General features: G+C 47.1%; 1 protein-coding gene across 1 annotated transcript in view; it reads right to left on the bottom strand.

Moving 5' to 3' along the window:
* Positions 1 to 12,726, bottom strand: part of LOC124594597 — a 393,017-nt gene that overhangs the window by 87,367 nt on the left and 292,924 nt on the right. The window contains exons 8-10 of the mRNA XM_047132970.1: positions 9,134 to 9,481; positions 3,279 to 3,531; positions 1,426 to 1,605 (exon numbers count right to left, since the gene is read on the bottom strand). Of these exons, the coding sequence (XP_046988926.1) occupies positions 1,426 to 1,605; positions 3,279 to 3,531; positions 9,134 to 9,481 (781 nt within the window). The remainder of the gene's footprint in view (positions 1 to 1,425; positions 1,606 to 3,278; positions 3,532 to 9,133; positions 9,482 to 12,726) is intronic.

Raw genomic sequence — 12,726 nt, 5'->3', positions numbered from 1 at the left:
GACAAACTGAAATGTGACAAGTATCGAGGAATCGCCCTGCATAACGTCTGCTATATGATCCTGTCCAATTGACTCATACATAGAATTCAGTCAGTGGCAGAATCGGTAATTGGGGAGTACCAGGGAGGTTCCCGGCCAGGACGGTCAACTGTAGATCACATCTTCAGTCTCCGGCAGCTCACTGAGAAACTGGGTGAATATGGTAAAGATTTGCATATTTTATTCGTTGATTTTAATAAGGCCTATGATTGCATACATCGCAAGAGCCTGCTCAACTGTTTAAGAGAGTTTGGCATAGCAGAGAAACTCATCAATCTGATAAAGATCTGTCTGAACGAAACACGTGCGAAGGTGAAGATGGGAAATCGCGTAACTGAGGAGTTTGAAATTGTGACAGGACTCAGGCAAGGAGATGGGTTGTGCCCTATCCTGTTCAAGTTTGCCCTCGAGAAGATCGTACGCGAGACTTTCCAAGATAACGAAGGGATTGAAATCTAAGGAAAGAGACTGGCATACTTAGCCTATGCAGACGACATCTGTTTACTCTCTAGGTCGGAAGAGGAGTTGGAGCAAATGGCCAAAGCACTAAAGGAGGCTGCCAGCAAATTTGGGCTAAACATAATCGAAGCCAAGACAGAGTACCTCGTTATGACGCGTGGTCATTGTCAGACTGCTGATCATCTACAATCACTGCAGGTTGGGGACGATTCCTATAAGAGAGTGCAAGAATTCAAATACCTAGGGGCACTTTTCTCTGAGAACTCGTCGTGTGAAGCAGAGATCAATGCCAGAATACAAGCAGGAAACCGATCTTACCACAGCCTAGCACAACTGCTTCCGTCCAAATCTCTCTCCAGACAGTTCAAGATTCGACTGTACAAAACCCTAATTCAGCCTGCTGTTCTATATGGCTGTGAGACATGGAGCATCCGGAAACAGGACTTCCATAAGCTCCTTGTTTTTGAGAGAAAAGTGCTTCCGAAGATCTTCGGTCCGGTTCTTGATGCAGATACAGGGGAATGGAGGTTCAGATACAACCAAGAGCTTGAGGAACTACACCAGCAGCCCAACATAGCACGTACTGTCAAAGCCAAACGAATGCAGTGGGCCGGCCATGTGGCCCGGATGGAAGATCATAGATGGCCTCGGAAGCTCCTGGATTTCACACCTACAAGAAAGAGACCGCCATGGAGACGCAAGAAGCATTGGAGGGATGGACTCCGTGAAGATTTAAACCAAGTGTCAATAGATGTGGACGAATGGCGGATAGCAGCAATGGGCAGAATACAGTGGAGGAGGAAACTTGTAGATGCGTGCGGTCCACTGGGCCTAATCAGTAGTAGTAGTATTGAAACAGTGACTGACTACAAGTCACAGCATTGAGGTGTTGCGACAGGGGGGGGGGGGGGGGTGCAGGCTACGTACCTGGGTTGCCGAGTGGTCGACGCCGCTGCCCCTGCGGCAGTAGGGCAGCCGCACCCAGGACAGCACGCGGTGGCAGGGGCAGCTGGCGGGCCGCGCCGACGCCGGCACGTCGTAGTGGTCCGCCATGGCGAGGCGCTCGCGCACCTGTCGCGGCGTGTCGTACGTCTCCCCTGCGTCGTCCTGCAAGACAACGGAGGTACGGCCTTACCTAAAGCAACGTGACTCTCTCTGAATTCTAATGACGCTGCTTATTCGGCTGGATGTACACTACTGGCCATTAAAATTGCCACATCACGAAGCTGACGTGCTACAGACGCGAAATTTAATCGACAGCAAGAAGATGCTGTGATATGCAAATGATTAGCTCTTCAGAGCATCCACACAAGGTCGGCGCCGGTGGCGACACCTACAAGGTGCTGACACGAGCAAAGTTTCCAGCCGATTTCTCATACACAAACAGCAGTTCACCAGCGCTGCCTGGTGAAACGTTGTTGTCGTGCCTCGTGTAAGGAGGAGAAATGCGTACCATCACGTCTAAGACTTTGATCAAGGTCGGATTGTAGCCTATCGCGATAGTCAAGGAGGCAATTGGAATACGCTTGATCTCGAATTTAATTAATAGAGATAGTGGTTTCAACCTTGATAAATCATGGAATCCGGCACTTGCTGTAATAAACTCACAAAGGTGCCGTTACAGTGCAGCTCACAATGATATATCGACATGCCAATACAGATCGACTGCGGAGTCATAGATGTAACTCGCGCATTGTGCACGTCTCTGGCGCCGACTAACGTCTCTGGCGCATTTGCATTTGTTGGCGCATGCGCAGTTGCACGGTACACGACTGTAAAGGGACGAAGCGAGCACTGGAGTGGCTTCCCCCCCCCCCCCCTTTCCGTCCTGTTTTCTCCCCACTAAACCTCTCCCTACCTCCCTTCTCCCCCCCAGTCCTTTTGTATTCCTCTCCTCTGCCTACCCCCCTCCCTGTCGCGTCTGCCCCCCACCCCTCTTACGGGTCCTCATCCTCCTTCAGCTCCTTTCCCGGCTCCCCCCTTCGCTTTTACTCTCCTTTCCCCCCTTTTTTGTTTTCCCATCTTCTGTCCAGTTTCCCCCCACCTGCTCTCGACTGTGGTGTCACATTTGCCAACTTTTTAGTGCAGTGTTCCAGTGACTATTCAGTGTTCTTTGTCTTTCTCGTGTTGCGAACAGAAACCATGCTGTCGCTAGGTGTGAATTTTATGTCCTTTGCGAACAGAATCCAGACTGTCGCCGTGTTTTTTTTTAATTGTCTATTGTTTTCCCTGTCTGCTTCGTATGTATTTTTATTAGCGTCATCATCCCTGTGTTGTTGTTTTAAGTTCCACGATTTCTTTTCGCCTTGTTACTCTCTATGTCTCCGATTTTATCGCCTGTTTTTTATTATTTGTGCTCTTTATCTTTGTCACAAAATCTGTCGGCTGAAGAGCGGCATACTAAGCTGCTGCCAGCCCGCCCCCTTCGGGGGCAATTGAAATTCAATAAATGAAAAAAAAAAAAAACTGGAGTGGCAGTCTTGCGGCTCACTCTGAAGATGGCTGAACGTTATACGGCGGAAATACTAGAAGAAGTAGACGGAGAATTCTTGCGGATGCACACCCGAAACTTAATGAAACAGTCTTTGCGCCGCCAAAACCTGAAGATTTATAGGAAAGTGAATGACCACCGGTGGTACAAGGTAGCCTCCACCAAGGAGCATATGACGGCGTGCGGAGAGTGCAGAGACAGACACAGAGGGACGTAAAAGCTGATGTATAGTTGTTGGAATATTAATGCACTATCGTCAGGTTACAGACGTAAGGCAGTATGGACGCACCCTGAGCGGCGGCCCGGGCAGCAGCGCTTTGGGCGTGTCGTAGAGCGCCGAGGGGTCTGCGGCGGCGGAGTGGTGCTCGATGACGGCGACGGTGGTCCGCAGGACGGAGCAGCTGCACTGGCGGCGCGCCGGCTGCTGCGGCAGGTGCGTCGCCACCAGGGGCAGAGGCCGCAGGCGCGCCTTGCAGCCGCCGGGCGGAGAGTCCGCGCGGTCGCCGCCCTCCGTCGTCTTCGGAGGGCAGCACTGGCAGCACCTGCACACCGTTCCCATCCTCTTACCGTCGCTGGTCCCAACCGTATGGCGCTCTTTGAAAATTATACACTGCTTCCCTTTAAAACGGCGACACAACGACGGATAGCAAATAGCGAAATTTTACTTCTTGTGTATGTACAGTAAAATAGCAAGAATACATGATTAGGTGATTTCGGGATATATATGGCAAAATACGTACTTTTGGCTCTAACCTGGATGCAGCCTCGGATGGCAGATACGGGATCATAACTGCATTTCACCTCTATGTCAGAGTGCATCAGTCGCAGCGGCTGTCGAGCGTTGGTGTGCCAGTGTTCCGACACTCCACGACCATATATTTCAGTGGGTGAGAGGTCTCAACAACGAGCTCTTGTGTATCGAGTTAAGTCAGTACAGAAAGGTCAACATTTAGTCTTGCGATACCTTTTGAAAGGTCATACATTAGTTGTGTGAGGGACAACCGCAGACATAAGCAGTTATAACACGAAGCTGTCCAGTATTTATTTATTTCAGTCTTCCATCTCCACCTCGCACCTCTTTCTGCCCATCTCCTACTTCCCTCTACCTCTGACCGTCTGTCCAGCTCCTCCTTCCTCCTCTCTTCATCCACCTACTCCTCCCCCTGTCTCTACCTAATCCCTTTCTCTTTATCCACCTCTCTTCCCTCCTCTCTTTATCCATCCCCCCTATTTCTGTCCGCCTCATCCGTCCCACACTCTCCTCCTCACCCCACTAATCCCACCTTCTTGTCCACCATTCTTGGTCAGACTCCTCCTTTCTCTGTCCATCTCCTCCTTCGCCCCTGCCCATCTCCTGCTCTCCCCTCTGTCCAGCACTTCCTCTTTCCTCTGTCTGTCCACCTCCTCCTCCTCTCCCTTCTCCCTCTCCATTTCGCTCTCCATATCTCTGCCCATCTCCTCCTCTGCGCTCTCTCTGTCCGAGACTTCCTCTTCCCTCCCCCTGTCCATCTCACCCTTCCCTTCTCCCTCCCCATCTCCCCCTCACAATCTCTGTCCATCTGCTCCTTCCCACTCACCTCCACTTCCTCTTCGTCCCTTCCTTCTCCACGTTATCACACTCACCCCAGTAGGAGGCTCCAGATTCTTACCCTGTACTGCATTTCTTTCTAAATTGTAAGTAAGGTGTGTACCAATCTTGGTCCCAGTGGTTTATCATGAGCTTCTTACCCATTGAGTTACTCGTATACGCACATATCAAATATATTTCACACACATTTAACATATTTCAAAACGTAATGGCAGAGCAGCAAGTCTAGGGAATTTCGCCCTGTAGTTTCATTTTCACGCAGCTCTATATTTATGGTGTCTTATATCCTGAATTATGTGCTGTACAATGATACAGTTTTGCAGGTACACTCTGTGGTACATGTGCCTACCGCCTGTGAAATATCTTGAGAATAAAATTAGTAGTAAATAAGTCATAAATTAAAACGTCGTGCATGATGCGGCAGTTTCTAACGCATCTCAATGTTCATGACGTCATATGTCGTAAACTGTCGTAATGTGATATATTTTTCTAGGATCAATCAGCTGTATGTGGGGATGTTGTCTGCGAAATGTCTTGCGATTAGAGATAGTAGAAAAGAAGTAATATATTACAATGACGTGCATGACGTGACAGTTTCTCCCGCTTCTCAGAGTCTTACAATGGTATTTTTATTGCTACGTTCAGCGACATATGTGGATACTGTATGGGGAAAGTATTGCGAATAGAGTTAGTAGCAACGACGTAATAAGTTTAAACGTCTTACATGGCGAGGTACTTTTTCACATATTCAGCGTTTATGGCGGCATATCTCCTAAACTGAACGTCGTACAATGAAGTAATTTTTCTGGTACATTCAGTGGCATATGTGAATAATGTCTGTAAAAGATGCCACGAATATTATTAGTAGTAAGAAAGAAATACACTAAAACGTCATGCTACTTGTGGTAGTTTTACTGCGTAAACGCTGAGAAGAGAGTAAAAAAACAATTTTTTCCTTTCATCGTTTCCTGCAGTTTGTCAGCGAGAAAAAATTTCGTAAATGTTTGAAATTGCGTGTAAAGGATGTTGTAAGTCTCTGAGTACTCTCATTCTCAAATAATGTTTGACTTAAGTATGGGTATTACCACGCTATGTACTTTTTCAGTCCCACCACCATCACTTTGATAGGTGGCTGGTTCTTATTCCCATAGTAACTTTTTCCTGAGAGTAAATGATAGGTGTACCAAGTTTGGTGGATATCGGTCTAGCGGTTTAGGAGAAGATGTGGAACATACATGTGTGTGTATGTATGTATACTTATGTAGTTTATATGGATATGGATCTATTTAACGACCGATTTCGTAGCGTAGAAGTCATGTTATCAGGTTACATGTGTTAAACCCCGACATTAAACTTGCGACTTGGATGGGACCGAATATTCCTTGCCTATTAATAAACGATTCAATAAGTGGGCACTGAACAGATTTTGAAATGGTGGTTGCATTTGAAACAGTATCGTCTGCAGGACGTGCAAAATTAAAAACACCGAGCGAGGTGGCGCAGTGGTTAGACACTGGACTCGCATTCGGGAGGACGACGGTTCAATCCCGCGTTCGGCCATCCTGATTCAGGTTTTCCGTGATTTCCCTAAATTGCTCCAGGCAAATTCCGGGATGGTTCCTTTCAAAGGATGCGGCCGACTTCCTTCCCCGTCCTTACCTAAACCGATGAGACCGATGACCTCGCTGTCTGGTCTCCTTCCCCCCCCACCCCCCCCCCCACCCCCCCCCCAAAAAAAAAAAAGAAAAAAGAAAAAAAATTAAAAACAGATGTATATAGTCGGCGTCTTCAAGTTTGCGTCACAACGCAGGAGGCGTAGAGAATGAACATTTGGCCTCCAAGCCGATGTTCAGCGACGAAGCAACCTTCAGTTTATCTGGAAAGCTTGATCGCCACAATGTGAGAACGTAAGAGTGTGAGACAAGTGTAGCACATGAACGACATTCACCGCAGGTTAATTTTCTTTCGTGCAGACGAAGCTGTATCGCCGTTTTTAATGTATGAAAAGGCTTTGCTGGTAGCTCTTACCTTCATACTCGTATGTTGCCATCATGGTGCTCTACACAACTGACTGCCGATTCCGATAATTTTATCTTGCAAGAAGGCGGGGCACTCCACAACGGAGCTTCGATGCTCGTCGCTATCTGGGCGACGAACCTCCACGTCTCTGGACTGGGAGTATTTATCAAGATGTGGCTCTGTTTCCTTGGCCCCTCAGGTGGCCTGACCTCACGCATTGTGACGTTTTCCTTTGGGTGTAGATTGAGGACCGTCTTTATGTACTCCAAATGCCAAGAACATTTAAAATGCTGAGGTAACGCATCAGTGCCGCTGTGATGACCATCGACAGGATGTTGCTACAAAGTGTATGGAAATAGCTTAATAACTGCTTGGACGTGTGTCTTGTGACCAGACGGGCATTCGTAGAACATTTGTGGAGTGAAGAAGCAGACATGGCGAGTTCAAGCTTCTATTTCTGCATCAGTCATATTTGTACATCTAGCATAATGAAAAATTTGTAACTCAGAAAACGAGTGATTCATTTATGGCAGCACTGTACTTCTTTATTAAAATTATGTTCTCTTTTGACGTAGTCGACTCGTCTTTTTTGAGAAACAAAGGCAAGGAGGCAATTAACGCGTCAAAACAAAGGGTTCCTCCATGAAGAGATATTTGGTTTTCTTATGTTAAAGGATTGCATGAAAATGAACAAACAGAGAAAAACCGCAAGACCAAGAAGGAGATGTGCGATATACACGAAAGATGGTGGGCGAATATGTACAGCTGAAAGATGATGTCGGCTGAAATTTCAGTCGCGTAAGAGTGGTGCTAGTAGCAACTCGATGAGGATGCTCGCTATAACGGTCGTGAGCGTTAGCTGCGTTTGACATTGAGCGTGGTGAGTTGATGGTAAGTAAAAAAAGCCTTTAACGCCACAAAGACGCCGTTATGAACACCTCATTGAGTTTTAATTTGATCGCGGAATAGGGCTACGAGAATCTGGATTATCCTTCTGCAGTATTGTAGAAAGACTTGGGAAGAATGTATCCACTGTAGATGACTGCTGCCACCGGTGGTTGCGAGTATGTACAGCCGCAGGAGGATCGGGCTCCACAGGGCCACGTGGCTCTACCGACAGGGGAGACCATCGCATGTCTCCGGCACATAGTACCGCATATGCAGCAGCAGCAATTTCAGGAGCAGTAGGCACCACAGTGAGGAAACGAACTGTTACAAATTGATTACTGCAAGGACAGCTCCGAGCGAGACGCCTTGTAGTGTGCATTTCACTGACTCCAAATCATCGCCATCTGCGACTTCAGTGGTGTCAAGCAAGAGCTCATTGGAGAGCAAGGTAGAGATCTACTGTGTTTTCTGATGAGTGCTGGTTTTGCCTCGGCGTCAATGGTAGCCGTGTTTTGGTTAGAAGCAGGCGAATTGATTGCCTGTAACCAACTAGTTGTGGACCGAAACCTGTTGTTATAGTCTGGGGTGCGAAAAACATATGACATCAGGAGGATTACTGCATCCTGACTGCAATTTTGTGGGTCAGTCTGGTGATTCGGCCTTTTGTGCCCCCACCCACGAACGCCATTCCAGGGGGTGGTTTCCAGCAGAATAACGCTCGCCCACGTACCGCTGTCTCAGCCCAACACACTCTACAGAGTGTCGACGTGTACCTTGGCCCACTCGATCATCAGATCGGTCTCCAGTCGAGCACATATGGGAAATCATCACACGACAGCTCCACCATCATAATTATACGTCGCTGTGCTGACCGACCAAGTGCAACAGGCATGGAACTCCAGCCCACAAACTAACATCCAGCACCTTTACAACACAATGCATTCACGTTTGTATGCTTACGTTTAGCATGGCGTCTCTTATACCGGTTATTAAAGTACCTGCGTTTAATGTCTGCAACGACTTATCTCGAGAATCTATAATCTTGCGATGTTAACCACTTACCTATGTTACCTAGACAGACATATCTCTGAAATTTCATTCTTTCTTTCTTTCACTTGTGCCTTGTTCCTGCAATGACGCAGGGTAGGCGTGGTTAATCGGAATTGGCAAGGTTAATTTAAGGGGTGGCTGGATGCCGTTCCTGCCGCTACCCCATACCCCCGGGATAGAATTAGTATAGCCCAACTGTCTGTGTCTATCGTAATCCGTGGAATAGTGCGAATGTGTTCAGATGTCTGCGAGCTGTGTAACTGAGGCGGAACGTGGGGACCAGCCCGGTATTCACTTAGTGGAATGTGGAAAACCGCCTAAAAACCACATCCAGGCTGGCCGGCACACAGGCCTCCGTCGTTAAGCCGCCGGACGGATTCGATCCGGGGCCGGGGCGCCTACCCGAGTCCAGGAAGCAGTGCATTAGCGCTCTCGGCTAACCTGGCGGGTAAATTTCTGAATTTTCATTATTGTACATTTATTTCTTTTTTTGGTGTTGCATTTCCATTTCGTCAGTGTAGCTTTATGATGGTTCGGTATTTTTACGTTACAGTTTGGAATGGCCGCGTATAATTGGTCCCAGCGTGATATGCACATACCTGCAAGGGGGCTGGGGAGGGTGGCCTCCGGCGTTGGCTTGACCGCTGGCAGGAGGCGCAGCCGCAGAGGTGGGGGCTGTACTGGAGGAGGATGTGGGGCTGAGCAGGCGTGGCCGCGGCACGCAGTACTCGGACTGGCTGCTGCCCGGAGGCGGCGGGGGCGGCTGCTGCTGCGGCGGCAGCGGCTCCTCCAGCTCGGCGGGCGGCTCCATGGTCCAGGCGGGGCTGAAGGGCTGCGCCGGCGTGTTGGGGTACGTGGTCGCCGTCGACGAGCGAGACATGGCGCCCAGCTTGCTCATGCAGCTCACGCACCGGTCCAGGCCCATAGCTGTAAGCACCGAAAAGCCACTAAGCAATTGCACGCCACTCAGCAACATACGTAGCCCTCAAAATTTCTGATATGTCTACTGGAAATTCTTTTCAAATATCACTTAAAACGAAGATTTTACTTCTTGTTGTTGTTGTTACTGTTGAGGTCTTCAGTCCGAAGACTGATTTAATTCAGCTCTCCATGCTACTCTATTCTGTTCGAGCCTTCTCTTCTCCGACTAACTATTGCGACCTACATCTTTTCTGAATCTGCTTACTGCATTCATCTCAACGTCTACCCTATAATTTTTACTCCCCCACACTTACCTGCAGTAGTAAGTTGGTGATCCCTTGATGTCTCAGAATGAGACGTCTCAACCGATCCATTCTTTCCGGCAAAGTTTTGCCACAAATTCCTCCCCCCAATTCCATTCAGTACTTCCTCGTCAGTTGCGTGATCGACCCACCTAATCTTCTACATTCTTCTGTAGCACCAACTATCGAAAGCTTCTATTCTCTTTTCGTCGAAACTGTTTATCCTGCATCTTTCACTTCCATACATTGCTGCTCTCCAGACAAATACCTTCAGAAAAGCCTTCCTAACACTTAAATTTATATTCGATGTTAAGAAATGTTTCTTGTTCAGAAACTCTTTCCCTGCCATTGTCAGTCTACATTTTATATCCTCTCAACTTCAGCTATTATCAGTTATTTTTTTGCCCAAATAGCAAAACTCTTTTACTACTTTAAGTGCCTCGCTTCCAAATCTAATTCCCTTACCATCTCTCGATTTAGTTCGACTACCTTCCATTACCTTTGTTTTGCTTTTGTTGATGTTTATGTGGTATCCTCCTTTCAGCATACTGTTCATTCCCTTCAACAGGCTTTCAAAGTCATTTGTTGTCTCTGACAGAATTAGAAATCCATTGACATACCTCGAACTTTGTATTTCTTTTCCCTGAACTTAAAAATTCCTACTTCAAATTTCTGTTCGGTTTCCTTTACTGATTGCTCAATGTATATATTGAATAACATCGGAGAAAGGCTACAACCGTGTCTCACTCCCTTTTCAGTCACTGCCTCCCTTTCATGCGCCTCGACTCTTATAATTGCCGTCTGGTTTCTGTACAAGTTGTAAATAGCCTTTCGCTCCCTTTATTTTACACCTGATACCTTCAGAATTTCAAAGGAAGTATTCCAATTACCATTGTCAAAAGCTTTCTCTAGGCCCACAAATGCTGTAAATGTAAGTTTGCCTTTTCTTAACCCATCTTCTAAGAGAAGTCTTAGGGTCAGTATTGCCTCGCGTGTTCCTACATTTCTCCGAAATCCAAACTGATCTTCCCCGAGATAGGCTTCTACCTGTCTTTCCATTCTCTCTAAAAGAGAACGTGATATGAATTGTGTAGAGTTTGCTTGTGATATTGCTCTAAAGTCACACTGGAACATTAAATCTGTCTTAGCGACATCTACGTACACTTCTACCACTAACAGTGACATCCTTTACCATTCTCCAAGCAAACAGAGCGGGGCAGAAACAACTGTTTATATTCCTCCGTACCAGCCTTAACTGGTCTTACCGTATGTTCGTGGTCCTTGGCTGCAATAGCATCGGTCTGGAGTCAGCAGAATCCCAGTTCTCTAAATTTTCTTAATAGCGTTCCTCTAAAAGAACATCACCTTACCTCTGAGGATTCCCATTTGGCTTCCCAAAGCAGCTACAAAAACTTGTGTGTCGGTCGAACCTACAGATAAAAAATATAGCAGTCCGCTTCTGAATTGCTTCGATGTCTTCCTTTAATCCCACCTTCTGGGGATTCCAAACACTTGTGCAATATTCAAGAACGGGGCACACTAGTGTTCTATGTGCGGTCTCCTTCACAGATGAAGCACACTCTCTCAGAATTATCTCAATAAAATGAATTCGACCATTCGCCTTTCCTACCACAATCCTCACATTCTCATTCCATTTTAAATCACTCTGAAACGTTATCCTTAGGTATTTAATCGCTCTGAATGTGTCATGTTGCACACTACTAATGCTGTATTCCAACATTAAGGTATTGTTTTTTTTACTCATTTGCATTAAGTTACTTTATTCTACATTAGACTTTGTTTCCGTTCAGCACATCAACCAGAAATCTTGTCTAAGTCATCTTATATCGTTCTACAGTCACTCAAAGGCGACAGTTTGCCGTTTACACCACAGCATAATCAGCAGTTCAGTAATCAAAATTTTTTTTGGTATTTTTTTTTTATTTTGCTTCCCGAGAAAAGCATATTTGGGGTGGTCAGCTACTACCATCCTGCACAGCACTGAATGCCAAAGTATAACGGACTGTAAAGGACAGCAATGCACCGGCTTTACGCACAAAAAGGCGATCTGTGGAAACCTTTCGCACAAAGAGAAATGTTGGCTAATGTGAACATACCAAGAAAATCACTGTTTCGCAATGGAGAGACCTTACGGTGAAAGGCTTATAATCGACTGAGGGGATTCGTCGCAACCTGCTGTTTGCACTGGGACTATGAATTCTTCCGCTTTAACCTGGTTCAAATGGCTCTGAGCACTATGGGACTTAACTTCTAAGGTCATCAGTCCCCTAGAACTTAGAACTACTTAAACCTAACTAACCTAAGGACATCACAAACATCCATGCCCGAGGCAGGATTCGAACCCTCGACCGTAGCAGTCGCGCGGTTCCAGACTGTAGCGCCTAGAACCGCTCGACCACCAAGGCCGGCCCGCTTTAACCTGTACCTCCTTGAGAAATATAACGAGGGAGCTAACATTCTGTAGGTGTGCGACCACCCTGAAACCATCTGGAGACTCCTCAAGGTGGTAAGCCTGTTTGCGACACACCTGGCGGACGAGGCCGTGAGATCGCTGGCAGGTCGCATGCACGTTAAGGTTCATCCATAAAAGCTGAATGTTGACAACCTAGAACGAGGATTAGAGAAGACAGGAACTGGTCAGGAAGAATCGTCATCCAATGATATGATTTGTCGATAAACTGCCAGAGCTCTGGAAGCGGTAGAAAGGGAGACTGGATGAAACCCGGCGAGGTGGAGAGCGTGGAGTGATGAGATTCTGATATCACATTCGGTGGTCTTTTCAATGTAGGCAGTGATGGCAGAGAATTCATTATGATCTTTTCGAGAAGCTTCACCTTGGGATTCGTTGTCAGCACTTGGTCTGCACTTACCCTTCCATTTTATGCAAAGCTGCGTGGATTGGCCGCGCGGTTTGAGGCGTCATGTGACGGACTGCGCGGCCGCTCCCA

This window comes from Schistocerca americana, chromosome 2 (genome assembly GCF_021461395.2).
Source record: "Schistocerca americana isolate TAMUIC-IGC-003095 chromosome 2, iqSchAmer2.1, whole genome shotgun sequence".
Lineage (NCBI taxonomy): Eukaryota > Metazoa > Arthropoda > Insecta > Orthoptera > Acrididae > Schistocerca > Schistocerca americana.
Note: the sequence above shows the minus strand (reverse complement) of the source record. Positions and strands in the feature narration are given on the sequence as shown.